Source organism: Lutra lutra, chromosome 3 (assembly GCF_902655055.1).
Source record: "Lutra lutra chromosome 3, mLutLut1.2, whole genome shotgun sequence".
In the NCBI taxonomy this organism is placed as follows: domain Eukaryota; kingdom Metazoa; phylum Chordata; class Mammalia; order Carnivora; family Mustelidae; genus Lutra; species Lutra lutra.
Genome location: NC_062280.1, coordinates 68,298,621 through 68,314,219, shown reverse-complemented (window position 1 = coordinate 68,314,219; position 15,599 = coordinate 68,298,621). Strand labels below are relative to the sequence as shown.

The following is a 15,599-nucleotide window of genomic DNA, read 5'->3' as shown; positions in this document are numbered from 1 at the left end:
AATAATAATAAAAAAAAAAGATGATTTTCTTACCACAGATTCCTAGAATGAAATTAGTGCGGGGAGCCCTAGGAGGGGCTCCATCTCAGGACCCTGGTAGGCAGACCTGAGCCAAAATCAAGTCTGACACTTAACCAGCTGAGCCACCCATGTGCCCCAGGAATAATTTTTTTAAAAAGATTCTTGATCCATATTGCTAAATGGCCTCCCAAAAGAAATCCCATCATTATAAATAAAATCTCAATATAATTATTTTTTACTACAGTTCAGTCAGCATTTTAGACTCATTACCAATTCATCTCTCATTATTTGTATTTATATTAATTTATGTCTGTAGCTAACATCTGTTTTAGATATCTCCACCAATTGTTTCCAACCCCTATCTTCCAAATCATGAGTTGTTGTTGTTGTTGGTTTTTTTTATGATTCAGTGATTCATGATTTTATGATTCATCAAATTGTGTCAATTTATGGGAGAATGTTCCTACATGCTTTTTAGTTGATTACCAATGTAAGTAATGCTTTTGACTTCAGTGGAAGGCTTCTCTTCTGCATGTCAAGCAATAGATGACTTCGTTTCACTGGGGAAATTTACTCTTGTTACTAGTGTTCCTGTTCTCTCTCAACCCATCCCAAGCCATAGAGCAAAGAGAATGCTAAATTACAAGATGCAGTTCTACAAGGGATTGGAAAGTATGTAGCGGCTTCTAAACAGGAAACCAAAGGGAAAAAAGTGAAGATTGAACTAAAAGTTTAAGACTACAAGAAAAAAAGAAGAAGAAGAGAGCCTTAAGTTTGTGGAATAGATCCAGATTCTGATAGTTAAATTTTGAATCTTAAAAAGGAAATAATTTAGATCACTTTTTGGTGCCCTTGAAGGCCCAGCTAAAATGGCTACTCTTTTAGGGGGCCTCAAGTGTGATCTCTCCTGACTCTTCATTCTCCCATCTACTTATACTTTACCTCTGGCATGGATCATTTTTCTTTGGCTGGTAGTCATTTTCCTGACTCTTCTTTGCTTTCACCTCTAAGCTCCATGTCTGACTCACCTCTCTACTCCCACGGCACCTGGCAAATTGCTTTACGCAGGATAGGTGCTCAACAAGTATTTCCTGAAATGAATGTTTATCGGTCCATAACTGTTTTTACTGATGGATGTACATGTCATCAAACATTGCCAAACAACTTTCTTTACCAAGTAAGAAATGAGCAATAGTGAAGTAGATGTTTACTTGAGGATTTTCTCATAGTGGCACTTCTAGAAATTTCATTGTATGTATATGGATTTTAAGATCTCATTTTCTCAATCTCTTCCCATAAGAAACCACCATTCATATCCCCTCATATTAACAACATTTTCCTTTAAAAACAAAAACAAAAACAACAACTCCTTTTCATTGTCTCATTAAACAAATTTATTTCCCCTTACATGTGTGTCTATGTGTGTATGTATTTACTTTTAATCACAAATGCCAGGGTTATTTTTGTTGTTGTTGTTTTACATTTTGTCTTTTTATTGTAAGTATACAGTTTGATGGATTTTCACAAACTGTTTAACATACACTTCTAACTAGCACCTGGTTTAAGAAACAGAATATTACTTGCATCTCAGAAAACCTCCACTTGCTTTATGGTGGCATTTTTACTCCTTTTTGGAGGGGGAAGTAATGCTCATCAATACTTGACATTTCTATATTTTTCAAAGTTTCTAAATATGTATGAGGTTATAGGCATCCCCACTTATTTTTGTCATGTATATAATTAAGAAAGAGTTAGCACTTTATATTTCCCAGAAGAGCATTAAGTGATTTTGAAAGCCTTTAAATTGTGTCCTTGGAAAACTATTGTCAAAAATCAAGAACGGTATTAATTTTTTAAAAAGTAACAGCAGTTTCTGTGCTTACAAAAAATTTTCATGTTGCAGAAATAGAGTTCAGTGTTAGGTTTTGGAAATCTTTCATCTTCCCTCTAATGTGATGAATTTATATTTCAATGTAATCAGTAAAACTTAGAATGAGTGAAGTGGAACACTAGACTTCTCGGTTTTATATTTTTTCTTAATCACTTTTCTAGTAGACTGCTTTGTTAAGAGATATATTGTTGATTTTAAATCTGCTGTATGAGCACTGTTTGCTTGTTGTACTTTGTTTTTGTAAACATGTTGTAATACTCATGTCCTTGGAGGACAGCTTCTAGTACACTCCGGGGAGGTAATATTGCACTGAAGTTGATTACGAATTTTTAACCTCTGGCAAAATGAATCAAATCTGAGAATCTAGTAATTCCAGTTTTGTTAGGTATGGATCAGCCCTTTTCCCCCATGAGTTGATAAACCTGAAAGAAACCATTTCCAATGCTACAGAGAGCAGAGAAAGTATAACCTGGCATATTATGTACAAAACCTTGGAACCATCTCTGCGGGAATATGGACACCAAAATCTTCAAGCTTTGTGAATTGTGCAGCACAGTAAGAACAAACTCAGTGAAGTGAGAATTCTTCATAATCCAATGTGATGGAGTCATTTGTCTAAGCATCTACCAAAAAGACTTTTGAGGTGGCATGTTGCAATGGTAGGACAGGCATCTTTAGAGCTCCCATCTGTGTGCATACATTTGGACAAAGAAAGAAATCAAATCTGGGGATGAGTCCAAGCAGAGGAGACAAGGAGGGCATCTAAGTTCAGTCTGGTAAAGAAGCCACAGCTTTCTTCATACCTTAAACATTTGTAAGACAGTATTTCATATGTAATAAGAGTACATCTTACACACGAGTAACTTAAAGAAAAAGAATAAGACAAACATATCTCCATCCTCCCATCCAACTTAACAAGTAGCACATTTATTGATGCTTTTGAAGCCCCTGTCAGTTCCCCCCTTCTCCCTGACAGAAGTAATCACTCTGATTTTGACTTCTCATCCCCTTTCCTTTTTTCTTCCAGGTTTTGCCATGTCTCCATTCCTAAACAACATATTAGTTTGATTGGTTTTGAGTATTTTCACATGGAGTCAAACAGATTACATCCTTCTTTAATTTGTCCTTTTAAACCAGCATTATGCTTGTGAGCATTTTAATTGTTGAGTAGCATCCCATTGTGCGAATATACGTAACTGTTTACTTATCCATTCTCTTGTCGATGCACATTTGGGTGGTTTCCAGTTTTTGGCTACTATGGACATTCTTGTTCTTATGTCCTGTAGCTCACGAACAAGAATTCCTGTAGGACATATTCTTTGGGTGGAATGGAATTTCCAGGTCATAGTATTCAATTTTACTAGGTAATAACTCATTAACAATTTTCTGCTTAGTTCAAAAGGGCCAGGATTGCCAGATTTAATAAATAAAATACAGGATGCTCAGCTGAATTTGAATTTCTCATAAATAACCAATACTGTTTTAGTGTCCGTATGGACCATGCAAAATTATATTTCATCTGGCAACCCTAACAAGGGCAGTAAACTTTACCAAATCACAAACATTGGCCAACGGTGTGAGGGGGTGGCAGGATATTTGGTCCTTTCTTCCTCTGCCAGCATGGCCAGCCCGGTTGTTAGCTCAGAGGCTCAAGCACTTGCTAACCAGTATACAGGTAATTAATTGGCTCAACCAATATGTATACAGCATCAACTTGATGCCAGGCAGGTGCTAGACATTGGGAATACAACTATAAACATGACAGACAATGTCTTTGTCCTCCTAGGCTTTTAGCCAAGGCAGGGAAATGGACAGCAAGGAAATGATGTATGCGCTATGGGAGCAGCGGTATGCTGGTAAGGGAGCCCTGATTTGTAGCTTTTGATGACTTTGGAGTTGTAAATACTGATTTCAAGCTCCCAGTGTGACATCACCGAACTAAGTGATGTACACAGTCTGCTCTCTGGGCCATAGGAACTGGCTCTAGCACCCCACTGTTTGGGGGCATACTTACAAAGGACACCATCCATCCTCTAGGCTCATTTCTGGTTGGTTTGGGGTAAAGGAACTTAGGCATTAATTATTTCCTCATATTTAAAGGAATCAAATGGTAAGAGGTATAAAGTGTATTGATTGTCTCTAGTATTGTCTTGACTTGCAAATATTTTTACTATTATATATATAAATGGAGTCTAATAAACATAGTTGTAAATTATGATCAGGGTATAGGTTAGGGTTCAGATACTCTCTTTTGTATATGATCTGTCAGGAAACCCTGACCTTTTTTCCTGCATTGTTCCTTCACCTGTATCCCAGTTCACTGATCTTCATCATTCATTCATTCATTCCACAAACACTGATGGAGTCCTTGGTCTGTGCCAAGCATGGTACTAAGGGCTTGAGTCTGTCTTCATGGAGCACTCCATTCACAGAAGGAACATTTTCCCCAGCTCATCCTGATTGTTTCTGGGCAGGTTTACTGCATTCTCCTTTTACTTACTCAGTTTACTCCTGTGTTCTCATGCTGGCCGTCCCTCTGGGAATATTTCGCAAAGAACCTTGCCTAAACCCCCCTTTCAATGATCTTTCCTTGCTTTTTTTTTTTTTTTTTTTTTCATTTCTCCTTCCCCAGAGTGGCAGGTGTTCCTTGCTGTCTGAATCTGGACTCTCCTGACTGTTCTGTACCTTGTCCTATTGTTCAGGTCATCACTCTAGCCATCCCATCTATCTCTATCAAACAATTTTTGAATCCCTGTATACTAGTTGATGTGCAAGATGTGGGAGCCTCTATTCACCCTTGAAGTTTTCATCTATCATAATCATTTCATAAAATTACAGGTTTGTATGATTTTAGATTTAATTACTTAAAAATGATCCATTTTCCAAGTTTAGAAAATCATAAAGGAGCAAAGAATAATTATCTAATCTCACAGCCCAAGGCTAGCTAGTATTAACTGTTTGGGGTATAACCTTTGAGTCATTTGTTATGTATGCTTGTACACAAATTGGGGTCATACCTTTTCATTTACTACAGTGTGAACATTTTATCATCTATTTCAGTATTCTTTGAAAACCTGATTTTAAATGATGGCATGGTATTCCATTTTCAGACTAAGGCACCTGGTTGGTGTAAAGATAACTTGAAGCTGTGGAGAAGGCTGGGAGGAAGATAACCTACCATCAAATCTCTTTGGTTGGGTTTTGTTTACTACCATAGAGGAGCTAAGCTCTGTATGAAGTTTAGGCATTGGAAGGCCCTTTAGAGACCACCTAGCGACACTAACCTCTTTTTCACAGGTGAGGAAATTGAATCAAGAGGGATTGTTACCTGCTGAGACTAATACGCAGATGTCTTTCTTGACTTCCTCTGTGTTTTGCTCATCTCACCACAATCAGCTAAGCTTAGTCTTAAAATACAGAAAGATCATACATTTACCTAGATGTTTTTTAGAGAAACTCTGCTTCCCTTTAGAGTGCATGTACTTTGGTATAAAAGTTGAATATTAAGGTCCTAGGTATGTATCCAAGAGAAAAGAAAGCAAATGTCCACACAAACACTTCTACAGGAGGGAAAGTTCACAGTAGCACTATTGGTAATACCCTGAATGTGGCAACAGTGCAATTGTTCATCAGCAGGTGCATGGATCAACCAAGACGGTATATTCATACAATGGAATACTAGGCAATAAAAACAACAACAACAAAAAACAACCATGAAGTGCAACAATGTAGATGAAACTCAGATATGTTGAGAAAAAGAAGCTAGACAAGTACAGACTGTACGATTCCATTTATTTAAAATTCTGGAAAATGCAAACTAAGTGACAGAAAGCAGATGTGTGGTTACTTGGGGAAGGGGTTGGAGTGTAAGAGAACATCAACAGGGTAGAGGAAACTGTGGAGACTGATGGACATATTCATTATCTTGATTGTAGAATTGGCTTCATGGTTGTATACACATCAAAACATACATACTGTACACTTTAAATATGTGTTTATTGTATGTCAGTTACACTTCACAAAAATTGTTTAATTTGTGAGTTCTGCCTTTTAGTTTGAAAAGCAGACCATGACTAAAAACTCACTAAAGAATCTGAAGCATAAGAAACCTAAAATTACTTCTGGAGATAACTGACAACCAAGGTTCTATTCTAGTATGATAGTTTATCTGAACACAACATTACTGTGAGAAATGCGAAGTCATAAAAATAAAAAATAGAAATGACATTTTTGTTCCCCTGGTAATCATACCATTTCCTCCTGTCTATGCAGTTGCTCTATATCATAATCTGTTTAGTGTTCTATTCAATTTTTTTTTTTTTTAAGAGAGCAATAACCTTGCTGTATTTTCCCTGAACTATTAGACTGCTCTTTTATGAACAAGATGCCCAATCCCTGGTGTGTCTTACGTGTGTGGGTGTGTAGAAAGCTACACTGTATCTATAAATTTTAGCAAATGCTGTAATTTTCCTTGGGATTTTCTAGCCGGGACTCAGCAGTGGCATGGAAACAAATTGGAACTTTCTAGAAACCATACCCTCTTCCACAAGATGAACACGGGATAGTTTCCTTAAATATGTGAGTTAATAAAAATTTTCTATTTAGATTGTCAATTTATTTTTATTTTATTTTTTTTTTAAAGAACTGCTATAGCACACACAGAGTACACCACATCGGTAAAGTTTCGTTCTCTTTTTTGAAAACATTAAAAGTTTTTATTTTCACCCACCTTCGCCCCCAACTTAGGTTCTTAGCTTTTATTCGGTAATCACTCCCATTCTGCAGACGGGGAGACGCACGCAGGGGTTTTTTGCACGGTACAGAGGGGCAAGAAAGAAGCAACTCTTAACTTTTCAGTTCCATTTTGAGAAATGATCACCTCGAACTCCTGAGAATGACAGCCCGGCGAGAGCAAAAGCATTTCTCCCCGGGCTGGGTCTAGGTCGGGAGCCAGGCGCGCTTCCGCGGGCGGTGGGGGCGGGGGAGTCAGGTGGCAGCGGAGCGGGAACCGGAGCCCGAGCGATTCGGCGGGGGCGCGTGCGGGGTGCGCCTCCCTCCGGCCGGCGCGGGGTGGCGGCCCCCGCGCACTCGAGTCGGCCAGCCCCCGGCTCCCGCGCCGCGCTGCAATCCGTGGGTGCGCCAGGGGCGCCCGGCTCCCGCGTCTCCTCTCTCCCTCGCGCGCTGGCTCCCTCTCCACAACCCCCCCGCCCCCAACCCCTGGCAGGTCCCTCCCCCATGCTTGCTCCCGCGGCAGCCGCCGCCGCCGCCGCTACCGGAGGCGCAGGAGCCTCGCGATAGTGTTTGCACAGGCGGCGCGTGACGCCGCCGCCGCCTGTAACTGATGCAGAGGTTACCCCGCCGCCTCAGCCGCCACCCACCGCCCGCCGCCGCCACCCAGGCGACGCCGAGGGCCGACGCACTGCAGAGGTGCCGGCAGGTTCCGCTCGCGGAAGTCTCCTCAGCCGGCGCAGCCCGCACTCCGCCTGCACTTCGGCAGGCGCCCCCTCGACGCCTCCGCCGCCGCGCTCCTTCCCTCCGCCTCTTCCCCGGCGCACCCGCCTGCTCCCTCGCTTCTCCCCCTTTTCCTCCTCCCCGTCCCCTCTCCTCCCCTCACCTCTTCCCTCCCTACCTCCCCCTTCTCGATTTCCTCCCCCATCCCCTTGACTCTCCCCTCCCAGCCCTCGCTCCCTCGCTCGCCCTCAGCGCTGCCCCCGCCATGACGGAGGCGGGTGCCGGTGCCGTTGCCGCCGCTGCCGTCGCAGGGGGGGAGTCGGGTTCCCAGAAAGTAGCTTGATGAGTGTCCAAAGTAGCAGTGGAAGTTTGGAGGGGCCGCCATCTTGGTCCCAGCTCTCCACGTCTCCAACCCCGGGCTCGGCGGCGGCGGCCAGGTCCCTGCTGAATCACACGCCGCCATCCGGGAGGCCCAGGGAAGGTAAGCGCCGTCGCGCCCGCGCCCGCTCGCGGGCTTCCTCTCCCGCGCCGTAGCCCCCGCGCCCCCCGGATCTCTTCCCCCGACCCCAGGGTGGGGGATGGTGGCGGGGTGGACGCGAGGCCGCCCGGCTCCGGGGAGGTGGTGTGCTGGCTGTGGGTGGTGGTTCGCGGGTGGCGGCGGCGACGGACGAGGGGGTGCGCGCTGGAGGGGACGGGGCGAGGCGCGCAGACTCGTATGGGGTTCCTAAGAGCCAATACTGCTAGGCTGGGAAGCCTTCCCCCCGGACGCCAGCCCCTTTCTGCTCCATTTGCTAGTACACTCAGTACTCTTAACCTCCTGGCCTCCGGTCTCTGGTGGGTTTTCCCTCTGGTTGAAGCATTCATCCTTGAGCCCCCTCCCCTTCCCTCGCGCACTCCTCCCATAGAGGCGGTCCCCGCTCTTCGAGCTTTGCAGCCCGGGACCTGGAGGAAGCCCTCGCTAGCAGGGTCCCTGCCCTTTCGGGAGCGTCGCTTAAATTATCAAAGCCGACTTTGATCCCCTGCCTGGCCCTTTAGAGCAATTTGAACGACAGACTGACTCGTGGGCAGGCTTTTAAAACCACCCCCTCCAGATGGCTGCAACTTTCTCTCCTTCGCCATCACCTCCTGCGTGTTTGTGCGTTATCTCTCTTCTGCAAGTAGGCTACTGTTCTCTGACAGGGTCGTGGGTTTTGTGGGAAATATCGGCGTAAAGGTTAATGCAAACACGCACCAGATCGGTTACAATTGTTTTCTAAGTTTTCTGGTTTCTTGCATGCAAGTGTGCTGCCACCAGATGTAGCAGTTACACAGCTAGTAAGACGCAGGAGTGCTTTTTGACTAAAATTTCAACTTGCTGTATTTAACTTTAAGTATACGACATAAAATGAAATTTGGGAGAACACGCATTTATGAAGGAAGAATAAATATGCATAGAATCGCGTTTAACGCTCTTTTGTCTGGGAAAACGTTCAGCGGTATTCATCAGCAATTGGTAAATGGGTTGTTCACTCCCAGTTGTGTCTCACAAGGAGACTGTAGCCACATTTTCAAAAAAACGTTTGGAAGTCCAAGAGTGATGAATCCTTCAAAGAAACCAGGAGCTTTGATTTATGTAGGAAATGGCGGGGTTAATTTATTTTTCAAATATCTCTCAATATTTACTACCCAGCCTTGACAATTGTAAATCAAGTGTTTTGTGCCCTGAATCTGGTGGTTCAGGCATAGCATTCTTTGTCATTTTGTTCCTGTGAGCATGTGTGAAAGTGACAATAGGCTCAAAGATTGGCATGAATTTGCTCCAGAAAATTCATGGAAAGGTTTGATTTATGGCATCCATTAAACATGCTGAATGCACCGACAGACATTTTCCCCCTTTTCCATCTCACCCTCAACACTGAGTTCTGATTATTAGAAGATAAAAGTTTATTTATTGACTAATTCAAATTTAGTGCATCTGGCGATTTTTCTTTTTGCACTTGAAAATTTGTAAATGAATGTTTCAAAATTTATTTTGTATATAGAGCAGTTGGTGCTTTTAGCAAGCTTCTATTTTTGTAGTTTCATTAAGATGCTTAATGATAGTGTTATCAGGGGTAGTGTAATGAGGGGTGGTAATTGATGGTCTTAGAAAAGCCCGTCTTTTTTTAAAGGCTTTATCTTTTTTTTTTTCATTCTTTAGTTTCTCAGATATTTATTGAGCCATTCTGTGACCCAGGGACTGTACTAGATACTGAGGACATAGTGTTGAATTGTTCATCTGTAACATCAACTATCACTATTAGTAATTTGGGGCTGCAAAGTCTAGATTGTGAGTTTTTGAGGTTACTTCAACTGTAGTTAAAAAAAAAAAAACTTCTGTAAGACAAACCATAAGAAACTCTTAATCTCACAAAACAAACTGAGGGTTGTGGGGCGGGGTAGGGAGAGGGTGGTTGGGTTATGGACATTGGGGAAGAAGGTATGTGCTATGGTGAGTGCTGTGAAGTGTGTAAGCCTGACGATTCACAGACCTGTACCCCTGGGGCTAATAATATATGTTAATAAAAAATTAAAAATTAAAAAAAAACCTCTACTATTCTTCAGTTTTCCTGATGATTGAAAATTCTTAGGGGTTAGAATAAATTAGCTTGGACTTCCAAATAAACAGAATTCTTTCTAGAAGTTTGGATTATAGTAGACTTTTATGTAAAGTAAATTAGTGGATCTTTTGTTACTGAAGTAAGACATGCTTTTGTGATTGTGGTATTTCACCAAGTACCTCTGTGGCCACAGTAATATATTTTTGACCAATCAGTCTGTAAGTTAAAACTGTTAATTTTCTCTAGGGTTATATATATTTATCTTGAAGATACAGTCTCATATATCATTAATGCTAACAGGAATTGCATGTATGAAACCTTAGACATAATGATGGAGACATTTTCTATTGAGTGAGATCCCAGTTTTCATTTTAACAAGTGTTTAGCATCTTTTGTAGGTATACATATTAGTATTACATAAATTGATGGAAGTTGAAAGAGCGTTGGACTTACGGTGACTGTTAATAGTAATAGTTAATATTAGTGGAATGTGATTATATGTATCAAGGTGGGAACAAACTGTGAAAAATTGAAGCAATTTAATGTAATATATAATAGAAAAACTTAAAAGGCACATATATGTATGTGTACATGTATTTTAAAGTTGTGTGATAAACTGCTTTTAAGCAAACTTAACTTTGAAAATGGGCTATTTTGGGGGCACCTGGGTGGCTCAGTGGGTTTAACCTCTGCCTTTGGCTCAGGTCATGATCTCAGGGTCCTGGGATCGAGTCCCGCATCGGGCTCTCTGCTCAGCAGGGAGCCTGCTTCCCCCTTTCTCTGCCTGCCTCTCTGCCTACTTGTGATCTGTCAAATAAATAAAAATCTTAAAAAAAAAAAAAATGGGCTATTTTTGAAGATGTATCATATACCTGTAAAAATTATTTTGAAGTTTTGATGTATTTGAAACCAAAAATCTAATATTATAATCTGATTATTTTCAATGCTGCATATTTTGCCTTTCTTCCTTTCTCACCCTATTCCCATTCTCATCTTAATATAGTTTTACTTGATTACAAATAAAATACACTTTTAAATATTAAAAGATTTAGGAATTTGTTGGAATTTAGGAATATCTGTGATACAGTGTAGACAACTTCTTTTCCTGAGTCCTGAAGCTTTTCCTTTATCAGTCTTGCAGTTCCCTGAGAGGTGCTCAGCAGTATAGTTCTAAGTTTCATGTTGGATCTTTTAAACCTGTGATCTCTATCCCATTTTAGCTTTAAAAATCCTGTAAGGAGATTTGGGAAGTTAAGAAATTGAGTAAATTTCCAAATAGAGGTCAGTTTTGCTTTACTGAGGCCTAGGAACCCAGTGTCATATTGTCTAGATGAGCAGATGGGTTTGTTTTGTTTTGTTTTGTTTTTTGGCCTATCAGTACATGGGTACTTTTTTATTAGTTATTGCTAAGAATCAAATGATTATACAGATGATTTGCATTTTCTTTTCTGTTTCATCTTACCAGATCTGAATAATTTGCTTACTTTTATGTAAACAGTGAAAGTAGTTTGATTAAAAAGATAATGTCACAGAGTAAACTGTTGCTGTGTTTTCATGTTTACAGACTGCATCATTTGGATGATTGAGTGATACCTGTAGAGAGTTGTTAAAAGTAAAGGTATACCAGATGACCTTTTAGTTTCTTGAAGTCACTAGTTGGAGGAGGACAGGATTTTATGTTTAAGGATTTTAGCTTATGAATAGATCCATGGTAGATGCCTCCTTTATAGAAGCACTTTTTACGCATCAGAGGAGAGAGAAAGGAGGGAATCCTAGAATATAGTTAGCTGTCTGGGAATCTGCCCCTGGGAAACACGTTTTTTGGTCTCAGGAACACTTTATTCTCTTAAATATTACTGAGGACTCTACAGAGATTTTATATGGTTATGTCTATTGATATTTACTGTTTTAGAAATAATTTCAAAGTTATTAACTAAAAATAATAAACTGGTAACTTTTATCAAATTTTTAAATGAATAAAAATTCTAAAACAAAAACTTTAGTGAGACTAGTAGCGTTTAATATTTTTGTAGCACTTTAATTTCTGACTTAGACAGCTGGAGTTGGCTTCTGCTTTTAGTCTCTTGTGATTTATTTTGACTGAGATACTGTGAAGAGACTCCAGCTTTACATAGATATGTAGTTAGAAAACTTGATGTATTTTAATAGTTCTTTTAGAAATTGTTCGTATACTCTGATACTACACCAAAATTTGACAAGTGGCAGGTTTAAAAAAAAAAAATGTTACTTACGGTATGGGAGTACATTGTATTTCAGACTTGTCTCCAAGACCCAGAAGAGATCTGTGGACCATACATTTATAGCCTAAGATGAGACCACTGAAAAGGGTGGGAAGCATGACAGCTGTCTTCAGGTGTTTCAAAAATATAAATCGCAGAGACAGTAGATCCATTCTGCTGTTATAGTATGTAGACGTCAGGTGAAAGAAAGGCACGGATGTAATTCAGTATAGTTTGTTGACCAGAATGTAACAAGTGTATAGCAGCTAGACTTGTCCAGCAGTGGAAAAAACTGCTTTTATTGAGCGATTCCAGAAACCAACATAGCACTATATGTTAACTAACAAAATTTAAATTAAAAAACAAGAGTATAAAGTGATAAGAATTTAAAGCCTCTACAGGGACATTTTCGGGTGGGGCAGAGATTCTTATTTTGGATGCTCTTGGATTAAGTGACTTCAGGTCCCACCCCCTTTGAAAATGTAAACATTCTGTGGGTTTTTTTTAAAATAGCTGAATACTGTAGTTAAATTATACTTATATATATATATGAATGATTTTGAATATTCTCTTCAGTCACTAGTATGAAACTACTGTTGGCTTTATTTTGCGTTTTTTTATTGTGCTTTTTCTCTTAGTATTTTCTGGAATCAACATGTCAGTCTTCCTGAAATCTTGCTAAATTCTCTGTGAAATATAACAAGCTTTGAAGACATTTTAGGGAATCAGATGCTGCTTGTGGTACAGTTTAGTAGAATTTGTAATATATTTGGGCACAGAATTTTAGGATACTGCAGGGGCTGATTTTCAGTTTTGAAAGAGAAACTATCACCATGTATAGTCTTTTATTTGTGATTGTTTATGCAATTTCAGGAGGACTCTGCTTAATCTTTTGTAATGGTTTTAAAGCTAGAGAGTCTGAAAAAGAGGATACATGAAGGGAAAGTCTCTACTTTGATTACTTTTGACCTTAAAACTGCATCTGAGATATAACCAGGACATAAACTAAAATGAAGAGTTTTAGTTCTCATCTTATTCAGAGAATTATGTATGTAATATTTATCATTACCTAGAACAATTCATTTTTTTTAAAGATTTATTTATTTATTTGACAGACAGAAATTACAAGTAGGCAGAGAGTCAGACAGAGAGAGAGGGGGAAGCAGGCTCCCTGCCGAGCAGAGAGCCTGATGCGGGGCTCGATCCCAGGACCCTGGGATCATGACCTGGGCCGAAGGCAGAGGCTTTAACCCACTGAGCCACCCAGGTGCCCCTAGAACAATTCCTATTTTAATTTTATAAGGAACCTAATCTCTTCTGTGAATTGGGATTAAAAGGTTAGATTTTAGGGAAATTAAGGATAAATTCCCATCTTTGTTGAGGTCAATTTAAGTGTAGTGACACACAGCTTGAGACTTCATGTACTTGTTGCATTTGGATTAGAGCTCATTTTCTCTAGAAGAGCCATAGGAATAAGTCATTTAGTTTCATGAAATTCTTAATGCTTATTAATAATTTTCAAAAGTCTTAGAATAATTTAGAAGAATAGTGTTATGAAGTAGGAGAAGCCTTATGGTACAAATGAGAAAGTACATTGATCATAATTGGAATTCACATGTAGTCCCTGCTTTGCCATTAACTAGCTGTGTAACCTTGGGCAAGTTGCTTATCTCTCTGCTTCAGTTTCTTAAAATGAGAATTGTAGAGCTGAAAGGAACCTTGGAAGCAATTGAGTCCAAACCTCTCATTTTACAGATGAGGAAACTTAGATAATTTGCCCAGGCTTTTACTATGAGAGACTTGGGACCAAAATTTAGTTTTTTGACTCTCAACTTAGTGCTTTTTTCTTTATGCTTTGTGGCTTCTTTTCATCTATGAAATGAAGGGTTTTGAATTCATGGCTCTCAGAGGTCTTTAACAGCTCAAAAATACTATTTTTTGACATTTGACCTAATATAACTCACTGGAGGAAAATTTGGGAACTTTTATTTATTGGTGAAAGAAATGTTTCCTGAAGAAGCAACGTGACTTTTTTTTTTTTTAAGATTTTTTATTTATTTATTTATTTGACAGACAGAGATCACAAGTAGGCAGAGAGGCAGGCAGAGAGAGAGAAAGGAGGAAGCAGGCTCCCTGCTGAGCAGAGAGCCCGATATGGGGCTTGATCCCAGGACCCTGGGATCATGACCCGAGCTGAAGGCAGAGGCTTTAACCCACTGAGCCACCCAGGCGCCCCGCAATGTGACTTTTTAAAGGTTATGTTTCGGTTTGTTAAGAGAAGATAGCCTTCATTATGGGAAAAAAAAAAATTTTTTTTAAGATTTTATTTATTTATTTGACAGCAGGAGAGAGACAGCAAGAGCAGGGGGAGTAGGAGAGGGAGAAGCAGGCTTCCTGCTGAGCAGGGAGTCCAGTGCAGGGCTCCATCCCAGGACCCTGGCATCATGACCTGAGTCAAAGGCAGAAGACACTTAACGACTGAGCCACCCAGGCGCCCCATGAAATAAAATTTTAAGTTTATTTATGAGCCTGGTAAATAGTGTGCTGAGTGATCTTGTTTTTTGTTTTTTGTTTTTTGTTTTTTTTTTTTGTTTTTTTTTTTTAGAATGATCTACATTCTATAACATTGTAATGAATATATTAAGAACGGTGTTAATTACATAAATGACAGTATGGTACGCTGAAAAAAGTAACTAGGTTTCTGGAGTGTTTGGCCTCCCCCGCCACCCCCCCAGTGCCTCTGCCCCCATTAGGTGCTCTGTTTCTTAGTGTTTTACAGGATTGTCATGATTTCGTAGCAGGTCCATCATGCAGCCTTTTATATTACAGTTTTTATGTTGCCTACTAATGGAAAAGTCTTTAATTCAGAGACTGTTTTTTGTTTATTTCTCTATTCTTGGTGCATACTAAAATGTCCTCTTTAGGGGTGCCTGGGTGGGTCAGTGGGTTAAGCCTCTGCCTTCAGCTCAGGTCATGGTCCCAGCGTTCTGGGATCGAGCCCCACATCGGGCTCTCTGCTTAGCTGGGAGCCTGCTTCTCTCTCTCTCTACCTCCCTCTCTGCCTATTTGTGATCTCTGTCAAATAAATAAAATCTTTTAAAAAAAAAAAGCATGTAAAAAGTTTTGTGGAAGGACTATTATATTTGCTTAAAAATGGAGTGATTACATATCTTAATGTGCTCATATTTTCAGACCCAGGAAGATTTTTATGTTATTTGCTTATTCTTAAGCAAATTATATTTTAGAGCATGATATGCATTGCAGCACCAATGACAGCTACAATTTATTGTTTGCATATATATATATTCATTTAATTCTTATAACTCTGTGAGGTGTGTACAATTTTTATTCTCATTTTACAGATGAGGAAACAAGCACAGAGAAGTGAAGAAACTTGCCCATGATCACAGTACTGAA

At 40.0% G+C, this 15,599-nt stretch overlaps 1 protein-coding gene across 2 annotated transcripts in view; it reads left to right on the top strand.

Annotated features, from left to right (window-relative positions):
* The first annotated feature begins 7,198 nt into the window (after window positions 1–7,198).
* TLK1 (tousled like kinase 1) overlaps window positions 7,199–15,599 on the top strand; it is a 142,687-nt gene continuing 134,286 nt past the window's right edge. The window contains exon 1 of one of the 2 annotated variants that reach the window (XM_047722116.1): window positions 7,199–7,844. In XM_047722116.1, coding sequence (XP_047578072.1) covers window positions 7,706–7,844 — 139 coding nt within the window. In that variant the 5' untranslated portion in view covers window positions 7,199–7,705. The remainder of the gene's footprint in view (window positions 7,845–15,599) is intronic. The other variant, XM_047722115.1, reaches the window with a different exon arrangement.